The sequence below is a fragment of the Rhopilema esculentum genome, chromosome 17 (genome assembly GCF_057945365.1).
Source record: "Rhopilema esculentum isolate cy_ngs chromosome 17, ASM5794536v1, whole genome shotgun sequence".
Lineage (NCBI taxonomy): Eukaryota > Metazoa > Cnidaria > Scyphozoa > Rhizostomeae > Rhizostomatidae > Rhopilema > Rhopilema esculentum.
Window position 1 is genome coordinate 5,373,761 of NC_142831.1, and position 18,401 is coordinate 5,392,161.

Consider the following 18,401-nt stretch of genomic DNA (forward strand, 5'->3'; position numbering starts at 1 on the left):
AGTTTTGCTTACAAATTTGCAGAACTGTTGCCAAGAAAATCAAAACTTTTGATTGAGCACCCCTCAATCATTTGAGCAGTGACATAGCTCTTCCTCTCCTCTATGCTTCCCTCAAATACTGGATGAGACCTGTAAATTGCCACCCTAAACTGCTGAACAAACCATTTGCTGTTCTTGTCATCATTTTCTGTTCCTAGCTTCATTTTTATTCATTTATAACTAGCTCCCGTCTCCTACAATTTAAAATGAGAACCATGTAGGTGCCCTTGCTTAAAGCTTTAATAACAGACCTGCGCCAAATATGCTTGCTCATTTTTATGTTTAGTGCAGCAATGAATTGGTTTTTATAGTGGCTTTTACATGTATTCAATTTGTGTGTATTGAATTTTATTCATATATTGCTCTTTCCAGGAATGTATGGATGAAATATTGTTTGAAGAATACAGAGTAAATGCACTTTATAGAAGCACAGGTAGTCATGTTAATTTGAAAGGTTTAGAAAGTACCTGACATAAATTTGCTAGAGGAATTAAATGAATGTTGAGTGGCAGAAACCTGTGGGAGGCATTTGCCCCCCCCCCCTCCCTGCCCCTCTATATTTCTGGAGGACAATGGTATTTTATTCTAAACAATGGGAAAATGTGACATCATCTTATCCAAGCAATATGCTTGCCCCCAATATTTGACCAACCCTGTGAATGTTGAATTGTATTTGCAAACCAGCACTGTTTACCACAAAGCGATTTGAACCTTTTATAGTTCTTGAAACAACTCATAAAACCTAAGCTGCATGTCTGTAGTTAAGAAATCCCTTTTCTTATTATCCTTTTCTTATTAAATTATCTTGCTGACCTTTTTTGAAGTGTTTGTTGCTTGATAAAAATAATAATAATAATAATAATAATAATCATCATCATCTCAGACTTGCTATGATCCACCTCCATCTTCTTCAGCTCTACATTTTACTTTCACCTTCAGGCCCTTCTGATCTTTCTGCACTGTCCCAACAATGTTTTCTTTGGTCTTGATACTGCTCTTTTTCTAGAAATCTCTACTTCTTCCAAAAATCACAGTACTGCTTTTCCTTCCCCCTTCAAACATGTCCAAACCATCATATTCTTCACTGCCTAATATTATTCTGTATTATTATAGGAAATAATATACATTTCTTATATACTAAATAAATAATTAGTAAAACAGAACTATATCAACTAAATAATCTTGTCATGGCTTTTATTAGAGTAACATATTTTGTTGATATTAATCATCATACAGAAATGTTAATTATTGAAGCTCATATAAAGCCTGCTAGGGGTCTTATTAATGTTGAATGTTTTCAACCGAACTTGCTTTATTGAGTTGCCTTAATAACAGAAATTTGATTCAATTCAATTGGATTTTTTGTTAAGTATGGCTAGGTAAATAGGCATAGATGAAAAGAGGCTGGTGGGGAGCAGAACTCCCCTGTAATCTGGCAAAATTTTTTGCTTTTTAGGCTCTATTCTGGCTTTTCTACCTTAATGTAGCAGCAATATTTGGTCAAAATCCATACTCAAAAGCCTAAACAATTAGTATTTGCTACACCCATATTCAGGTGCACCTTACCTTCCTGGGATTATGGAAAAAATTTATACTACCACTGCCTAATTATGTGTGTCTTCATTAAATTCTCTCTGGTTAAGGCTTAGGTTCAAATGCAAACGCTATAGGCAAAAGAAAATAACATTCTATGATAAGGGTCATTATCTCCACCTTTTTACATGTTTATCGTCATTTTTTCTGTGTTTTTCATTTCATTTTTAAATATTCTTCATTTTTGCAGCTGCCCAACTCAGTGCATATAAGCACTGTCAGGAGAGTAAGCAAAAGCCATTATGCTGTCTTGTACTTGATTCGGGCTTTTCATTCTCCCATGTGGTACCTATTTGTGATGGTAAAATTGTCAAAAAAGGTGTTAAAAGGTAATGAATCTATTTGAATCTTATTGTTGTATACAGTGCCGACCTATGGTTCCTATATACCAGTGGTTAGTAAATAAATATTTGATGAAAGAGAGAAATAATGATATTATATGATAAGTTTGCTAGTAGTGCTGGATTTCTAAGAATGTTTGTTTTTGTATTTTTTTTTGGTTGAATTTCAGCATTCACATAAATATCACTCTCAGTTATTCATCTTAAGTTTTTAATCATAAAAACATCTCAGCAACTAAATATACCAGTTAAATTATCAATAGGAAGATAGGTCCAGATTTTATTGTCTATCTCTTTAATTTACCTGTGCTTATTACCAAGCTTGACAATCAAATTTACAAAATGTTTCTAATAAGTATTTTGTCTTTCATTTGTCAAAGCCATAGACCAATTTCTCTAATAAATCGAAGACAGTAAAAAAGTTTTTTCACTGACAATTATTGGGTACCCGACATAGATATTCAGGGTGCAGAACAGTTGTTAGGGTTAATACTCACTAATTTTAAGTGAAATCAATTCATGAAATTAATTGCGGAAAATCATATCAAGGTTAAATTAAACATTTTGAAAGTTGATTACACCTTTGTTTACATTGCTTAGTGATTTTTCTTTTACCAAAGCACTTTTATCTGACCAAGACTAGTCTCTGAAACCTGCCTGTTTTTAACAAAAATCAACTAAGATTGTTTTTACTCTTTCTCAGAGTAAATGTTGGTGGAAAGCTGATGACAAACCATTTAAAAGAGATATTGTCATATAGGTGAGTTTGTGAACATAATTGTGTTCAACTTTAGTACCAGCATTTCATAAGACAATGGTCATTATGGACAAGGAAGTTTTATATCTGAGAACACTAGGCATTCTAGTACAATCTTTTTACCTCAATTTCAATGTATACATGAAATAGAACCTAGGGAACAGCTGACCTCCTCATTGCAAGCAAAACTCTTTTCTGCACACAGAATTAACAAATCGTATGACTGAAGGACTTTTCATACTTGCCGGTTGATTTTCACTATCTGTACCTTAAACTTCATAGAACACTTTTTGTCGCATTGCAGTTAATTTGTGCTGAAAATCTAGACAAAGTACTGTTTTGAAATTTAAAGTGCCGGTGACATGATTTTCGTACTTTTGGGTTTATATATCTATTCTTATGTAAAAAGGCCTGTTATTTTCATTTCTGAGGTTAGTTTTTACGTTTCGTGAGAAATGAAGGAGTTATTGGCGATCTTCTACGCCAAAATTCGCCATCTTGGTTTTCAGAATGAGTAGACAGTGACGTCACGGGAGGGACCCGATCGCCTCCTCCTTCGAGTTTTTGTATCGTAGTCAATGAGGGAAATCTAACAGGTCCAAGATGAGCGATATTTCCAGAGAAAGTAGTGGCAGCGAGGATGAGATTTTTGAAGTTAGCGCTTACATTGTTACAATAACGAGTTCCTCCCATGACGTCACAAGAGAACGGCGAATGATGATAAAGCGACTTGGCTAGGCCGCACTATTTTGCTTAATTTCAATATCAAAACGCTTTTATTTCAAAAAAAGTTCAGATCTACTATGAGAGCAGTGCAACGCTTCAATTAAGAGAATAAAAAAATCATGTCGCAGGCACTTTAAGTGAAAGAATTAGCCTCAATTTTAACTCTCTATCACTGAGCGGACAGTTACTTCAACACAACAGTTGCTTTTTTTCATGAACACATTATCTCGTACAGGCTGAATGTAATTCTCGCTTTTGATGCTATCTACCGCGTTCTGTAACACATTGTTTTCAACCTTAGGCATGTTTTCCAAAGCTTTTCTATTCATTGAAATAGCACTGTGATTGGACTCTTTGAATTTTTCTCAACACAAAATTTGCAATCAATTACCTTTCATAAACTACCAAATGAGCAAATAACTTTCTTTCTTCTTACAGACAGCTGCACGTTATGGACGAAACATATGTAATCAACCAGGTTAGCCTAAAAACGTTCTCTTTTGCTGCAAAGCCACATTTCTAGACAGAATCGCCAGGATCTTTGTCTCTTTTCTTTTAGATTCAAACAGATGTTGGCAGTTGATTTTCCTAAAGGGCTACCTGAGAGATGCATAAGGACTGTTATATAAGAACCTCATCATTAAGTTGAAGACTGTTTTGTTTACTATCAAACTGGGCTAGGTGGTTTTACATCTCACCATTGGCATTTGTCAAACTGTCATGTATTTCTATTATGACAGTGAGCTGTTTAGAAAGTAACTGAATGCCCCCCCCCCCTCCATTATGATTTTCGGTCCGACAACACTGCAAGAATTGAAGTTTTATTCTTTATTTATTCAGAATTTTATTCAAAAATAATTCTTAATACATTTAGAAAGAAGGAGCTATATTTGCTATGAATATTTTAAAGGCCTTATTTTTGATATCCTGCGTTTTTTGTTTGCAATACATGCATAATATATTTAATGTCTTTGGCTGCCATATATTTGAAATCAACTGATCACGGGAATGTGCAATGTTTTTATCTCCGTAGGTTAGGGAAGATTGCTGTTATGTCTCGTCGAGTTTTAATAAAGATATGGAGATATCAAAGTAAGTTTTTATCTCATGTGGTTGATTTTAGTTTCAGTTTCAGATGCAGTTTCACTTCGGCGAGAGGGTGGGAACATTAGGTGAACAAGAAACCAATAATCTTTTTTTTATATGGATAGTATCGACCTTTTCGTTTCATAATTGGTAATACATTATCAAACCTAAATTTGACGATACGGGGTTTATCCATGAAGAGATGCTCGTCTGAGCAGACTGGTGATTCAGAATGTTGATTGTTTCAAATATTTGTAAGTCTAAAACGAGAGGTTTAGAATTGTTGTAGATTTAGAACGAGAGGAACAGGTGGAAGTGTGTGGCTGAGGTACAAACGGTTGCCTCCTTCATTTTGCTCACTATATTAGAATTACCCCTTTGGATTGTCTAATTAGAAAATACCTATTCCATGTCGGCAGAGCTGGTGGCAGGGTTGAAATGGAGCATGACCATGAGCTAAAATTCCTTGTTTATGCTCTTCAACTTTAAACACACAGTCGTTGAAATAAACTAGGCCATTCTATGGCTTATCTAGTGACCTCAATTTTTTGCAGAATGAAAGTTTACTGATCAGCACGATTCATGTTTATCTGGGGAGTTTGGTGGGTGGTGTTTGGCTCTTGCAGCGGCGGGACCCGGGTTCCGCTTGATGGGCTCCCTGGATGGGGCCTGGTGTACGGTGTTCTGTGGGTTGGTTACCTCAATGTAGCGTAGTGTTTATTGGAAAGGTGTGGTGTAGTGTTATGTTGCGTACTTCTGTTAGCTGATTTAGAGATCATTGTTAAAATTCATTGTAAGAGCCATTCATAGTGGGGACTCGATGACCATGTGTCTTTTCCTGCTATGATTGGCTCAGGTTATTGTATTGTAGTTTCTTTTAATATCACATAAAAAAAGGAAAACAATTGTTGTTAAAAGTAATCATATATCTTTCAAACAAGGACCACGTTTCTTGTAATAGCATGTCAATTTGTAAAATCTCATTTAATTTCCCTTAGCCCTATGACTCAGACAACCGTATTTTAAGTACTTAGTAATATACCTTGCGCAAAGGGGATTTTAAAGATTTGAATGAATTTTTATAAGCGAAGGTGCCAATTTTAACTGGCGTAACTGCTATTCCAAACATAGTATAATAAGTTGCAAGATGTGTCTCGTTTGGTGCAGAACTCGCGTCATTGAAAAGTAAAAGAGGTTGTCGAGTTTACAGTCAGCACTTACATTTGACTACAGAGTCCCTGTATTGTTGTATATTTTCTTTTATGTTGAATCAGAAGGCTAGTTATGTTTAAGTCAACAGTCAGCACTTACATTTGACTACAGAGTCCCTGTATTGTTGTATATTTTCTTTTATGTTGAATCAGTAGGCTAGTTATGTTTAAGTCAACAGTCAGCACTTACATTTGACTACAGAGTCCCTGTATTTTTGTATATTTTCTTTTACGCTGAATCAGAAGGCTAGTTATGTTTAAGTCAACAGTCAGCACTTACATTTGACTACAGAGTCCCTGTATTGTTGTATATTTTCTTTTACATTGAATCAGAAGGCTAGTTATGTTTAAGTCAACAGTCAGCACTTAAATTTGACTACAGAGTCCCTGTATTGTTGTATATTTTCTTTTACGTTGAATCAGAAGGCTAGTTATGTTTAAGTCAACAGTCAGCACTTTCATTTGACTACAGAGTCCCTGTATTGTTGTATATTTTCTTTTACGTTGAATCAGTAGGCTAGTTATGTTTAAGTCAACAGTCAGCACTTACATTTGACTACAGAGTCCCTGTATTGTTGTATATTTTCTTTTATGTTGAATCAGTAGGCTAGTTATGTTTAAGTCAACAGTCAGCACTTACATTTGACTACAGAGTCCCTGTATTGTTGTATATTTTCTTTTACGTTGAATCAGAAGGCTAGTTATGTTTAAGTGAACAGTCAGCACTTACATTTGACTACAGAGTCCCTGTATTGTTGTATATTTTCTTTTACGTTGAATCAGAAGGCTAGTTATGTTTAAGTCAACAGTCAGCACTTACATTTGACTACAGAGTCCCTGTATTGTTGTATATTTTCTTTTATGTTGAATCAGTAGGCTAGTTATGTTTAAGTCAACAGTCAGCACTTACATTTGACTACAGAGTCCCTGTATTGTTGTATATTTTCTTTTATGTTGAATCAGTAGGCTAGTTATGTTTAAGTCAACAGTCAGCACTTACATTTGACTACAGAGTCCCTGTATTGTTGTATATTTTTTTTTATGTTGAATCAGTAGGCTAGTTATGTTTAAGTCAACAGTCAGCACTTACATTTGACTACAGAGTCCCTGTATTGTTGTATATTTTCTTTTATGTTGAATCAGTAGGCTAGTTATGTTTAAGTCAACAGTCAGCACTTAAATTTGACTACAGAGTCCCTGTATTTTTGTATATTTTCTTTTACGTTGAATCAGAAGGCTAGTTATGTTTAAGTCAACAGTCAGCACTTACATTTGACTACAGAGTCCCTGTATTGTTGTATATTTTCTTTTACGTTGAATCAGAAGGCTAGTTATGTTTAAGTCAACAGTCAGCACTTACATTTGACTACAGAGTCCCTGTATTGTTGTATATTTTCTTTTATGTTGAATCAGAAGGCTAGTTATGTTTAAGTCAACAGTCAGCACTTACATTTGACTACAGAGTCCCTGTATTGTTGTATATTTTCTTTTACGTTGAATCAGAAGGCTAGTTATGTTTAAGTCAACAGTCAGCACTTACATTTGACTACAGAGTCCCTGTATTGTTGTATATTTTCTTTTATGTTGAATCAGTAGGCTAGTTATGTTTAAGTCAACAGTCAGCACTTACATTTGACTACAGAGTCCCTGTATTGTTGTATATTTTCTTTTATGTTGAATCAGTAGGCTAGTTATGTTTAAGTCAACAGTCAGCACTTACATTTGACTACAGAGTCGCTGTATTGTTGTATATTTTCTTTTATGTTGAATCAGTAGGCTAGTTATGTTTAAGTCAACAGTCAGCACTTACATTTGACTACAGAGTCCCTGTATTGTTGTATATTTTTTTTTATGTTGAATCAGTAGGCTAGTTATGTTTAAGTCAACAGTCAGCACTTACATTTGACTACAGAGTCCCTGTATTGTTGTATATTTTTTTTTATGTTGAATCAGTAGGCTAGTTATGTTTAAGTCAACAGTCAGCACTTACATTTGACTACAGAGTCCCTGTATTGTTGTATATTTTCTTTTACGTTGAATCAGAAGGCTAGTTATGTTTAAGTCAACAGTCAGCACTTACATTTGACTACAGAGTCCCTGTATTGTTGTATATTTTCTTTTATGTTGAATCAGTAGGCTAGTTATGTTTAAGTCAACAGTCAGCACTTACATTTGACTACAGAGTCCCTGTATTGTTGAATATTTTCTTTTACGTTGAATCAGAAGGCTAGTTATGTTTTTAAGAAGTGCACGTTGTGAATTAGCAGTTTATTTGAATTTTTGGGATGCATTTTGTACATATAAGAACACTAGGTTAATAAAAGAAAATAAAAAAATGAAATGAATCTAAAGGACGTCCACTGAAGGTCCCTGCACAAAGTGTTATTTTCTTTTTACCCAGGAAGATGCGAGAAGAGAATACAATTGCTCGTGATTACGTGTTACCAGATTATGCCAATGTAAAAAGGGGATACATACGGGTGAGTCAAATTGCACGGTTTATTTTTTATTTAGTGTGAGAAGGAAGAACCGCAGGATAGGCTGTCCGCCGGATTCTGTGAATCTTGCAATGAGATTTAAAATGAAAGGTATACAGGAACAAAGCAATACGACGACGAGAATCCAATGTCACGAAATAAATTTTCAAAATAAATTAAATTTAAGAGTATACTAATATTTCGCCCCGGCATACAGGACTTCATCAGAGTAAATGAAACGAACGAGTCATTCGTTTCGTTCGTTTCAAGTCGTTCGTTTCATTTACTCTGATGAAGTCCTGTAGGCCGGGGTGAAATATTAGTATACTCTTAAATTTAATTTATTTTGAAAATTTATTTCGTGACATTGGATTCTCGTCGTCGTATTGCTTTGTTCCTGTATACCTTTCATTTTTTATGAACGTCATAGATGGAACACTGACATAATTTACTAAGACCTTAAAATTCTTCTAGAAATCTCCAAAAACATGGCTTTTAAACACAAATGGGCAAATTTGCTGTTGTAATCCTGTTTTCTGTGTTTAATTTCTGACTTTCTGTGTTTTCTGTGTTTTCTAAAACTAATCCTGTATAATTTCATTTTGGTAAAGTGATCCCTCAAATAAGCATCACCTAAAAATAAAAGCGTTTAGAAAATACTTAGAAAATAATTAGAGAGGGGATTTAAAATCATTTTTCACAAAACTTTCACAAACAATTAGTTTCACAAACAGTCAATTTAGGAACATCATAATTTTTCGGCAATGACCAGACTTGAATATATTCCGGGCCATAGTTCCCTTTTCTATTTATTGTCTATCAATAACAGCAAACAGAGATTAAAAGCATACAATAACATACATTGAAGATTTAAAGCACTAAGAATGAAATTACATCAATCTACTATTATGTTACAAACAAGAAGATTGAAAGTAGCAGGTAAAGAGAAAGAAAGGAAGAGATGTTCGTTGTTTTATATTTTGATTTATCTGTATGATTTTAAGCAATTAAATGTTGCTTAGAGTTGTGGAGATTTCTTTTACTTATTCATCTAAACGACTGTTTGTAGATTTTTATTAATACAACGAAATGCTAGCTGCACAAGTCTAGTTTAGGAAGAGTTTTTAAGGAGGTTAACTGAAAGAAGAGAGCACCCTGGTGTTTGCAACAAAGAACCGAGTTTTGCCAATCAGGGACAGATTTACCGGGGGCTTGGCTCATAAATTTTCAAGTCAAAATTTAACCAAATTCAGTAAGGTTATCCAAATTTAACCAAACAAGAGATCATCAATTCAAAATTGCAGTGATTTTATAAGAAGGAGTTTCAAATGTTCATATTGTCATATCTCAGTAAGGTTATCCAGATGTTGCTGTTTTTTTTCAAATTTAGAGGTATTCATAAAGATTTCTCACATTTTGCATAGCCAAAATTTGATATACTTTGAAAATTGATATTGTGACGTCATTACTCAGACATTCTAGCCTCTCTACCAGTGCCTGACGGTAACTACGAGACCATCGTCCAGCGGTGTTCCTGGGTAGATAGGAATATCTCATAATTTGCCCTGATTAATAACATTGAATAGATCTTTTCTTTTGAAAGACCAGTTCTTATCATACCAGTGGATAAAATGTAGTGATTTCTTTTTTATTATTAGCCTGTTGAACAGATGTGGGAAAAGTACAGAGGCGAAGAACAGGTAAAAGCTTTTTTCTATTAGCTATTTAAGAAAAATGTTTTTTATTTGTGAAAATCTGTTGATAGGATAACCAAAGTGAATATACATGGATTTTGTAAGAATTTGTGCGCTTTTATCGTAACTGACAAAGGGATTTGTTTCGCTTTTATCGTAACAAAGGAGGTTTATTTCGTAAGATGTAACTGACAACCGAATTGTTCCTCCGCAGCTACTACGAATGAACAATGAAAGATTTACCGTCCCGGAGCTGCTTTTCAAACCATCTGATATCGGTAAGTCATTCATATTGAATGTGAAGAAATCTGAAAATCGATGTTTTCATCTGGAAAAAGTTACCGTAACCTTAATTTCCGTGCACAGCTTTGACACAAGTCGTAATGATGAAATTCCTATTTGTTGAGAAAACTAACCATGTAAGAAGACCCTTAAGCAAGTAATTTTCACCAGGTTCGTGGGAAATTGCCCCCTCCCCCGTTCAGTATAACAAAAGATGCCTTAACACCTACATGCTCTACCCAACAAGGCGTTCACAGGGCATTGTTAATTAGCGCAGGCTATAAATTCTACTCACTTATGTTCCGTATACTCCGTTCCAATACGGCATCCAACAAACTTTAACAGATCGGTAAACAGTACTCTTCATTAGTCAGCGAATTGCTCTATAAAAAACTCACTACAGAAGGATACAGTGTAAGAAAGTCAATAAATGAAACCAACTAATTGTATATCACCCATTTCAAACCAAGAAATACTCTACAATTCTGAGACTGGTTTAGTACAAAATAACATGTATTTAAAATACTTTTTTCTACATTTTTCTTTTGTTTTGAATCGAGCTTGGATCGATTTTAATCAATCACCATTTCAAAACAGGACATATTATGCAATTCCCGGATTGATTTGATACCAAATAACTTGTTTTTAAAACATCTGCATTTTTCTTTGCTTTTAAATAATGCATGCAAAGATTGCTATTTTAAGATGGTTATTATATTACGATCTATCCAATCAACTGCAATTGGAAGATTCATAGAAAACTACAGACCCCCTAATCGCAAATCGCCATTATAGCCAAATATGTCTAATGGCTTGAGGTAACAGGGCGTATTTTATTCTTTTCACGAGTTCTACGTTCCCAAAAAAATACGAGTTGGAAGACTAAGCATACTATTTAAGTATATTTTGAATCGTCACAATGAAAAATAAGGAAGGCTTTTCGTGTATACCCATTGTTGAATGTTTTTCGCCCATTTTGAATCAACCTCCCTTCATCCTGAATCAGTTGCCCTGCACCTCCTGTTCATGTACCTTAGTACCAAAGCAAATGAATATCCTGTTCTTGTGATCAAAGCAACAAGGAGAGACGAGGCGAGAGTAGCTGGAACAGTAGCTGAAATCGCGAACAGAGTCCAGCGAAGAGCGACGGAAGTCGATTCTGCATACCTACTTGGTTGTTCAACCTCGATGAGATAGTGTGCGAAAAATATATTTATTGCATTAACAAAGATCAGTAATGCAAGCGAGGCTGACTCTGCAAGATTGACAATGCGGTGACGAAATGGCCCAATCGCTTGGTGAATCAACAAATTCACCAGAAAGAACAGAATTGTGACATACTGCCGAATAAGTTCGTTGTGTATGAAAACATTGAATACAACAATGGTTAGCCTGCGGAGGAGAAGTACTCCTTCCCAGTAGACTGGCCCTGATTTATCCTTTCGTAGGTATGGTTTGGCTAATACATCAATGATTGCGTTGCGTATTGCGCAAATTTCTCCGAAACGGCTCTTGATCTCATCTATGTTAATATTTTCCTTTTCGGTGCCAGCTATTACTGGATTATCCTCATCCGATCTACCTGACTCGGAATCATCCATCTCCACGCCGTCTTCACTGTTGTGGTCCTTGTTGACTTGGACCACAATGCTATCTTCCACGTCAGAAGTCCCAGCAGGCTCGTACCCAGATCTTTCTTCGGACGGGCTTCTATTTCGAGCAATTTCTAGTCGATTCTTCATCCAGGTGACCAAACCTCTTAATTTTCTCCAAAAAACAATGACCAGAATCAAAGGAGGAAGAATCAAATTAAGCATGAAGACTCTTATACTGATGGTTTTCTTCAACACGCGCGTTGTTTCAAAACAAAGGACAAGAATTACTGGCAGAACGCAAAAAATGAAGTAAGCCATCATTATATACTGCCATATCTGATAGCAGTCAACTTCGCCATCGATGTACAAAACTTTCTTGTTTGACAAATCAATACAATGCACCACGGCCAAGGAGCTATTTGCTAGTGATACAATGTTGAGCAGTATAAGCATAATGCTTGCGCGACACAGTCTTGCAAGGAATCGTTCATCTTTGCTTTTGTTTAGAATCTTCATTTTTATCATTTGGAAAGCGTAAATCACCAGCAGTATCACAAACACAAAAATGTTGAAGGATGTTTTGAAAAGTTGTTTTGTGACTGGGGTTAGGCCCTTCATCGGGCACCCGTAACTGAGATGACGACTTGGCTGCAAACTCAAAATATCGATTATAATATTTCTGATTCTTTCTGAAACATAATCTATTTCGTTCAATCCTTGGATTTGAACAAGCCATTGTAACTGGTAAAAGTAAAGCACCACTCCGAATAGTGAGGGCACGCAAGAATCGTTGTCTACGCCCATCTTGTTGACAGCCTTATCATGATGTTTCCTTGCATGTGTTTTATATGGAAACAGAAATTTCTGGACATAACGTAGTATCTCTGGTATGAACAAGAAAAAACAACAATACACTATAGCCAATATCAGAATAATAAAAATAACCCACCATTGACTGCATAGCTCATTTTTGGTACATTTATTGTCAACGAGGTTCTCTGAATATCCATGTGAACATCTGCCACAGAGCTTTCCAATTCGCAACGAGGCACACGTGTTTAGCTTTTCACAGTGTTTCTTATTGCAACAATATCCGCTTGGACACTGCAGTGTTCGAATTTCTCCAAGGTAAGTATATCCCCAGAAATCTTTGTTAATGCTGACCGTAGTTTGGCAGGTAGCACCAAACGGGCACCTTTCACAGTTTGGGTTAGTTACTACTGAAATCTCGCCGTTGACTGCTTCGCGACCTTCAGCGAGAGAATAGGTGCCTATTTGGCACGGATCACAATAGTATGCGAGTATGTAATATCTGTTGCTAGTTGCGTAGCTGGCCACTCTTGTAGTCCTTATCTTATGTCCAGACGGACAGATGAAGGTTACATTGGTAGCCTCAATCTCATTGTCGAAAGCATTGCTCTTAAACCAAAGATAGGACTGCGCTCCACTTGAATTGCTTGGATGAAATGACGTATTAACTAGCTTGGCATTACCTTGCATGTACAATAGTTTGCCAATTACATCTTTGTGCTCGGCAGTCTTTCCTGAACTTAAGAACCTGCTACTTATGACTGTAATATTTGAACTTGATGCTATCGAGCCACCAATAATCGTGGCCACATTATCGATAAATTCACAATTCTTAAAGACAGCATTCCCAAAGGCTTGGTATATGGCCCCTCCAGCTCCTGTCAATGCTGGAAAAAAGAGAACAGGAAGTCGGCCAGTTTTATCATTTGCCAATACTTGGTTGCCTGCAAATTGGCAGGATTCGAATGTCACCTGATTTTTATCGCCACGCACATGTAGATGAACCGCTCCACTTACTTGCTGTGCCCTGTTATTTATGAAATATACTTTATTGAGATTAACGTCAAATGTTGCATTAGACACTTTGCTGTTATCATACCACAACGAAATCCCGGCACCAACATTAGCCTCGTTCTCGATGAAGCGGCAGTTACTCAATGTAATTTTGGCGGTGAAATTGTCAGTATCTTCAGTCTTTGTCAGTCGCACCCCTGAGCCAGTATCAAGCACCCCATGAAGACCGCGTGCACGATTTTTCTCAAACGTCGAATTGGAAATGTGAATGTTGGATTGGTGTGGGAGCTCCTGTATTATTAAACCGAACATGTTCCATTTGAAAAGCGAGTCGTTCACCGTTATTGATAAAAATGCGGGCCATGGCAATTCAGAAAAAAAATCGGGCTCTTTTATATTAACTCCTTGACTGTTTATTTTATTTCCTAAGAATTTTGTGTTTGAAATCGAAATACGAAGATATGAATATTTGCTTACGAGTATTCCATGCCCGCAGTTAGTAAAAGTACAGTTTGTGATCTCAAGGGCGGACATCTTGTTAGACGTTTTGCTAGCAGATATTTCAAACGTACTAAATGGAACAATTTCTGTAAATTTACAGCCAGTAGCTTTGACAGTTGCACCTATGATGATAATCAAACCAGATGAAGAATTTCGCATTTCCATGTTTTCAATTGTGAAGTGCACATGTGATTTGTTTTTACTCTCGACGTAGAAAAGCATACTCATAAATATATTGTGGCAGTCAATAACAGGCCTACCTTGAACCCCTCTTACTGTCAAGTTCTTCTCAATTCGATGACCATAATAATCATTAAGGCAAAAATTAACTGGCTTTATTCTGTTCCTCTCATCACGAAAGGCTACTATTTCGATGACGTCATTCCACTGCGCCTCTAAAATGGCGGCCTTTAAAGATTTGCACGGGTTGCTTGCTGTCCCGCAGTTTCTTGTGTCATTGCCTTTTTGGTTTACTTGTATGACTTTGCCTTTCGAAGCTGAAAGATAATGACGTCTTCTACAATTAAATGCCATTGTGATGCTCTTCTTTTCAAAATGATTACGCGCAGTTCAAGAACACTTAGCGCTCTTACGATCGCGGACCGTGAGCAAGGCCAAATAAAACAATAAGATAGATTTATATAGAACTTCCAAGCCCCACACTGTTTCCTTTTTATGTACGAAGAGTGAGTACATATTATTTCCTCAGAAATGTTTTTCTCCTCAGAGCTGAGCACTCTGTTCTCTGGACTCATTATTTATTATTTATTATTTATTATTAATTATCTATTATATTATATTATATTATATTATATTATATTATATTATATTATATTATATTATATTATATTATATTATATTATATTATATTATATTATATTATATTATATTATATTATATTATATTATATTATATTATATTATATTATATTATATTATATTATATTATATTATATTATAATATTATGTTTTGTAGTATTATATTTCCTTGACAGATTTTTCCTTCACCAGGCTGACGTCAAGACATGATTTCTTTTTTTCCTTTGTATTTCCCCCCTGTACTGTCGAGACTGGTGATTCGGGGAGACCTTTGACGTCAAGTCGATTTGAAGGGTCTTAATTATTAGGCTTTTTTTTACTGGAAGACCTTTGATCCACGGATTATCTTATTTTTTGTTTCTGTTGTTAATTTATCGGAAATTTCCATCAGTTTCAGAGCTCCTAGTGTAGTCTTTTTGTCATCGTTTTCTCGTAGCCTTTTCCAAGAGAAATTAGCTGCGGGGGCAAACCTTTGTTTATTTTAAGTGGGTTGCTATAGCATCTTTTTTAAAACAATGGAAAGTCATTAGGGCTGCGGTGGCGATTGCCCCAAGGCCCTGGGTTTCCCATCTTTTCCGCCAATGCCATGCCTATCTCCGCATGTCGACACAGTCTGCTAGGATTGCTAACTTGGTTTTGATACACCAATAACAAAAAATATACTAAAATGCGTGCGGTAATATTTTTGATAGTTATTTAAATTTACCAATAACAATAGCCAGCATACATTCATTTAGAATTTAGGATCGCTCCACTGAATCTTTGCAAGCCATTTTCTGATCGCTTGCGTCATGCACGGATTTCTATCTTGGTTTTAATACACCATAACAATAGCCAGCATACATCCATTTAGAAAACTGACTTGAACTCATCCTTACATTTTTTTCTATTTTTTTTTTTTGGTTTGGAAATGAAGTATGTCTGGTAGTGTTTGTATTGCCGGGTTTGTTTTCGAAAGGAAATAGGCAATAGCAACGTAGGCCAGATTTGTGAAACGAATCTAAGACAAAATGAACAACAGAGTTACCTTTCAAATGAGCCACGATTAGCAATGCTATGTATATCAGCAACATTTTAAACAGGACCAGTGTTTTCTCCAAAGATCAAACGAAGAATGGCATCTCTCGAAGTATGATCAAACGTCGTTTAGCTGTCTTCCGGAAAAGGAGATTCCCACTAGTGAAAGGGAAGACCCTAAGTTCGAAGAGGAGATCTTTGCATCACAAAAGGGTAGCCTGTGTCGCATAGAAATCGAGTTCGACCTGGGTGATTTTGGTTTGAAAATTCGAGCTCGGAAGGTCAAGATATAGCCAATCTTCGCCTGTTTGTAATTACATCATCAGCTTTCGTTTTCATATTCTACAAAACTGTTGTTTGAGATTTTCCTGATTGGATTTCGTTGACCTTTGTTGCTTCTTTGATTGATAGGAGAGCTGTATGAGTCAGGCGGGGAGGGTCTGTAGTCGAGGGAGTTCAGGGTGTGGGGTTTGGGGTGTAGTTATTTGGATGTTTGTGTCGGGGCGGGGGAGGGGGTATTTCGGGGGAAAATGCTACCTTCTAATGGAAAACAGTGGCAGATAATATCTTGTGTCAACTGGAGACCATTTCATGTAATTCTTACTGAGTTTGCTTCGTTTTGTTTCGCGGAAAGTATTTTTGGAAAACCTGTTCCACGAAGCGAATTTCGCAGCGAATTCGCGGCGAAATCGCTGATGAAGGCATCAAGGCATGCGCAGTTTTGATTTTTGATTTCGCAGCGAATTCGCAAGAAAGTAGAAAAGAAATATTTCGCAGCACCTAATAGCCAGTCAAAGCATGGTAAATTTGCTTGATTTGTAAGGAAACAATCTCGGAACATTCGCCATGCGTGCAGTTCTGAAAATGGGCGCCTTAAAGTTGAGTTTTGGGGGAAATTATTATATAATTTCGCAGTGAATTCGCAGTCTCGTGGAAATCAAAGACAATTTCGAAGCGAATTCGCAGCGAATTCAGTGCGAAATTCGCCTCGTAGAAATCAGCCTTTAAGCCTGATTTACACGAGACGAATTTTTCGCGCGAAGCGAATTTTTCGCCACGAATTTTTCGCCTGCGAATTCGCTGCGAATTCGAAGTTCAATTTCCACTGGCAGAATTTCTTTTTCGAATTCGCCGCGAATAATGCAAAATAAAATGGCGTCTGTTCGAAGATTGTTGTTATTAAAAAAAAGCGAGCAAAAAAGCAAAGAAAGGGGTACTTGGTTCGAAAAATTTATTCAGAACGTCTACAGAAGGGGGAGTTTCATCTTTTGGTAAGTGACTTACGCTTACATTGTCAGGAATAATTACTTTCGAATGTCGCCAAATACATATGAGGAGCTTTTATCGTTTATTGCACCAAAGACGCCTGTTGCTAGAAACGTCCCATTCCATTGTTTATGTTATAGGTGCGGGATTTTCCCAGCATTGTTTAGGCCTGGTCATAGGTTACTCATTCTTCACCCATGTTGTTGTTTGAACCATTGCGTAGTTTTCTGTCGTTTTGCATACTTTTGATTTAGATATGTCTACATTGCGTAGCACCATTCGGCCTAGCCCTTCCTTCGGGTTCGTGTCAGATGTCTTCAATTGCTGTTCTGATTGGTTTATTTTACAAGGCGAAAAAATTCGCAGCGAAAAAGTAGGAATGGTTTCTACTTTTTCGCAGCGAATTATTCGCTGCGAATTCGCTGCGAATTCGCTGCGAATTCGCTGCGAATTTCCTAATCTCCACTTCTGCGCGTATTATTCGCGCATTCGCGGCGAAAAATTCGCTTCGCACGAAAAAATTCGTCTCGTGTAAATCAGGCTTTAGATAATATTTTCTTTTCTTTGCCGCCTTTTTAGATTCCCATTTTTGGCATTATGCAGAAATTGAGATTTTTTATTTTTCCATCCAATCCATGAGACAATAGGTCAGGTTTCACACAACCCTCCATTTTGAGCTAAACAATGAAACATTATTTAACAAAAAGAGTGTATTGATAACTTTTAAAGAAAGTCAGTTTTGATGGGTTTTAATATCCTAGTTAGTAGTGCGTCAGCAAAACTGCATTCTTAGGGTTTTCTCGATCTGGACATTACAACGTCGCCCTTCTTTTGATAGGATGTTTCTTTCCTTTTTATTTCCTGGAATTCAAGATAATTTTTCTTTCTAGGAATTCATGAGATGGGACTTTCAGAGGCTGTCCTCGAATCAGTTGCTTCAACATCTTTAGGTACGTAAGTACAGTATTTGCACATTGGATCCAAAATGAAACCAGGGGTGTAAAACTGGAGGCTTAGGGGAGCTGCCGAAAATAACCCCTTTTCTACTTTTTGCTTTTGGTTATTTGAACATCTTTCCCTGTTAAATCATCTTTCCTAATTATATCGCTTTGTAAATTGAATAGATTATAAACCTATGTGCAAAAAAAATTCATTTAGCGCTATGTAGTGAAAC

At 36.2% G+C, this 18,401-nt stretch overlaps 2 protein-coding genes across 2 annotated transcripts in view; one reads left to right on the top strand and one right to left on the bottom strand.

Moving 5' to 3' along the window:
- Positions 1–18,401, top strand: part of LOC135682161 (actin-related protein 6) — a 33,089-nt gene that overhangs the window by 2,368 nt on the left and 12,320 nt on the right. The window contains exons 5-13 of the mRNA XM_065196926.2: positions 412–472; positions 1,823–1,961; positions 2,677–2,733; positions 3,895–3,934; positions 4,490–4,548; positions 8,155–8,233; positions 9,889–9,930; positions 10,139–10,202; positions 18,118–18,177. Of these exons, the coding sequence (XP_065052998.2) occupies positions 412–472; positions 1,823–1,961; positions 2,677–2,733; positions 3,895–3,934; positions 4,490–4,548; positions 8,155–8,233; positions 9,889–9,930; positions 10,139–10,202; positions 18,118–18,177 (601 nt within the window). The remainder of the gene's footprint in view (positions 1–411; positions 473–1,822; positions 1,962–2,676; positions 2,734–3,894; positions 3,935–4,489; positions 4,549–8,154; positions 8,234–9,888; positions 9,931–10,138; positions 10,203–18,117; positions 18,178–18,401) is intronic.
- On the bottom strand, positions 8,621–16,404 carry LOC135682119 (uncharacterized). Its single transcript, XM_065196855.2, has 2 exons — positions 15,972–16,404; positions 8,621–14,623 (listed from the first exon to the last, which is right to left on the bottom strand). The coding sequence occupies exons 1-2, from the start codon at positions 16,015–16,017 to the stop codon at positions 11,199–11,201; spliced, it is 3,471 nt and encodes a 1,156-aa protein (XP_065052927.2). The 5' UTR covers positions 16,018–16,404; the 3' UTR covers positions 8,621–11,198.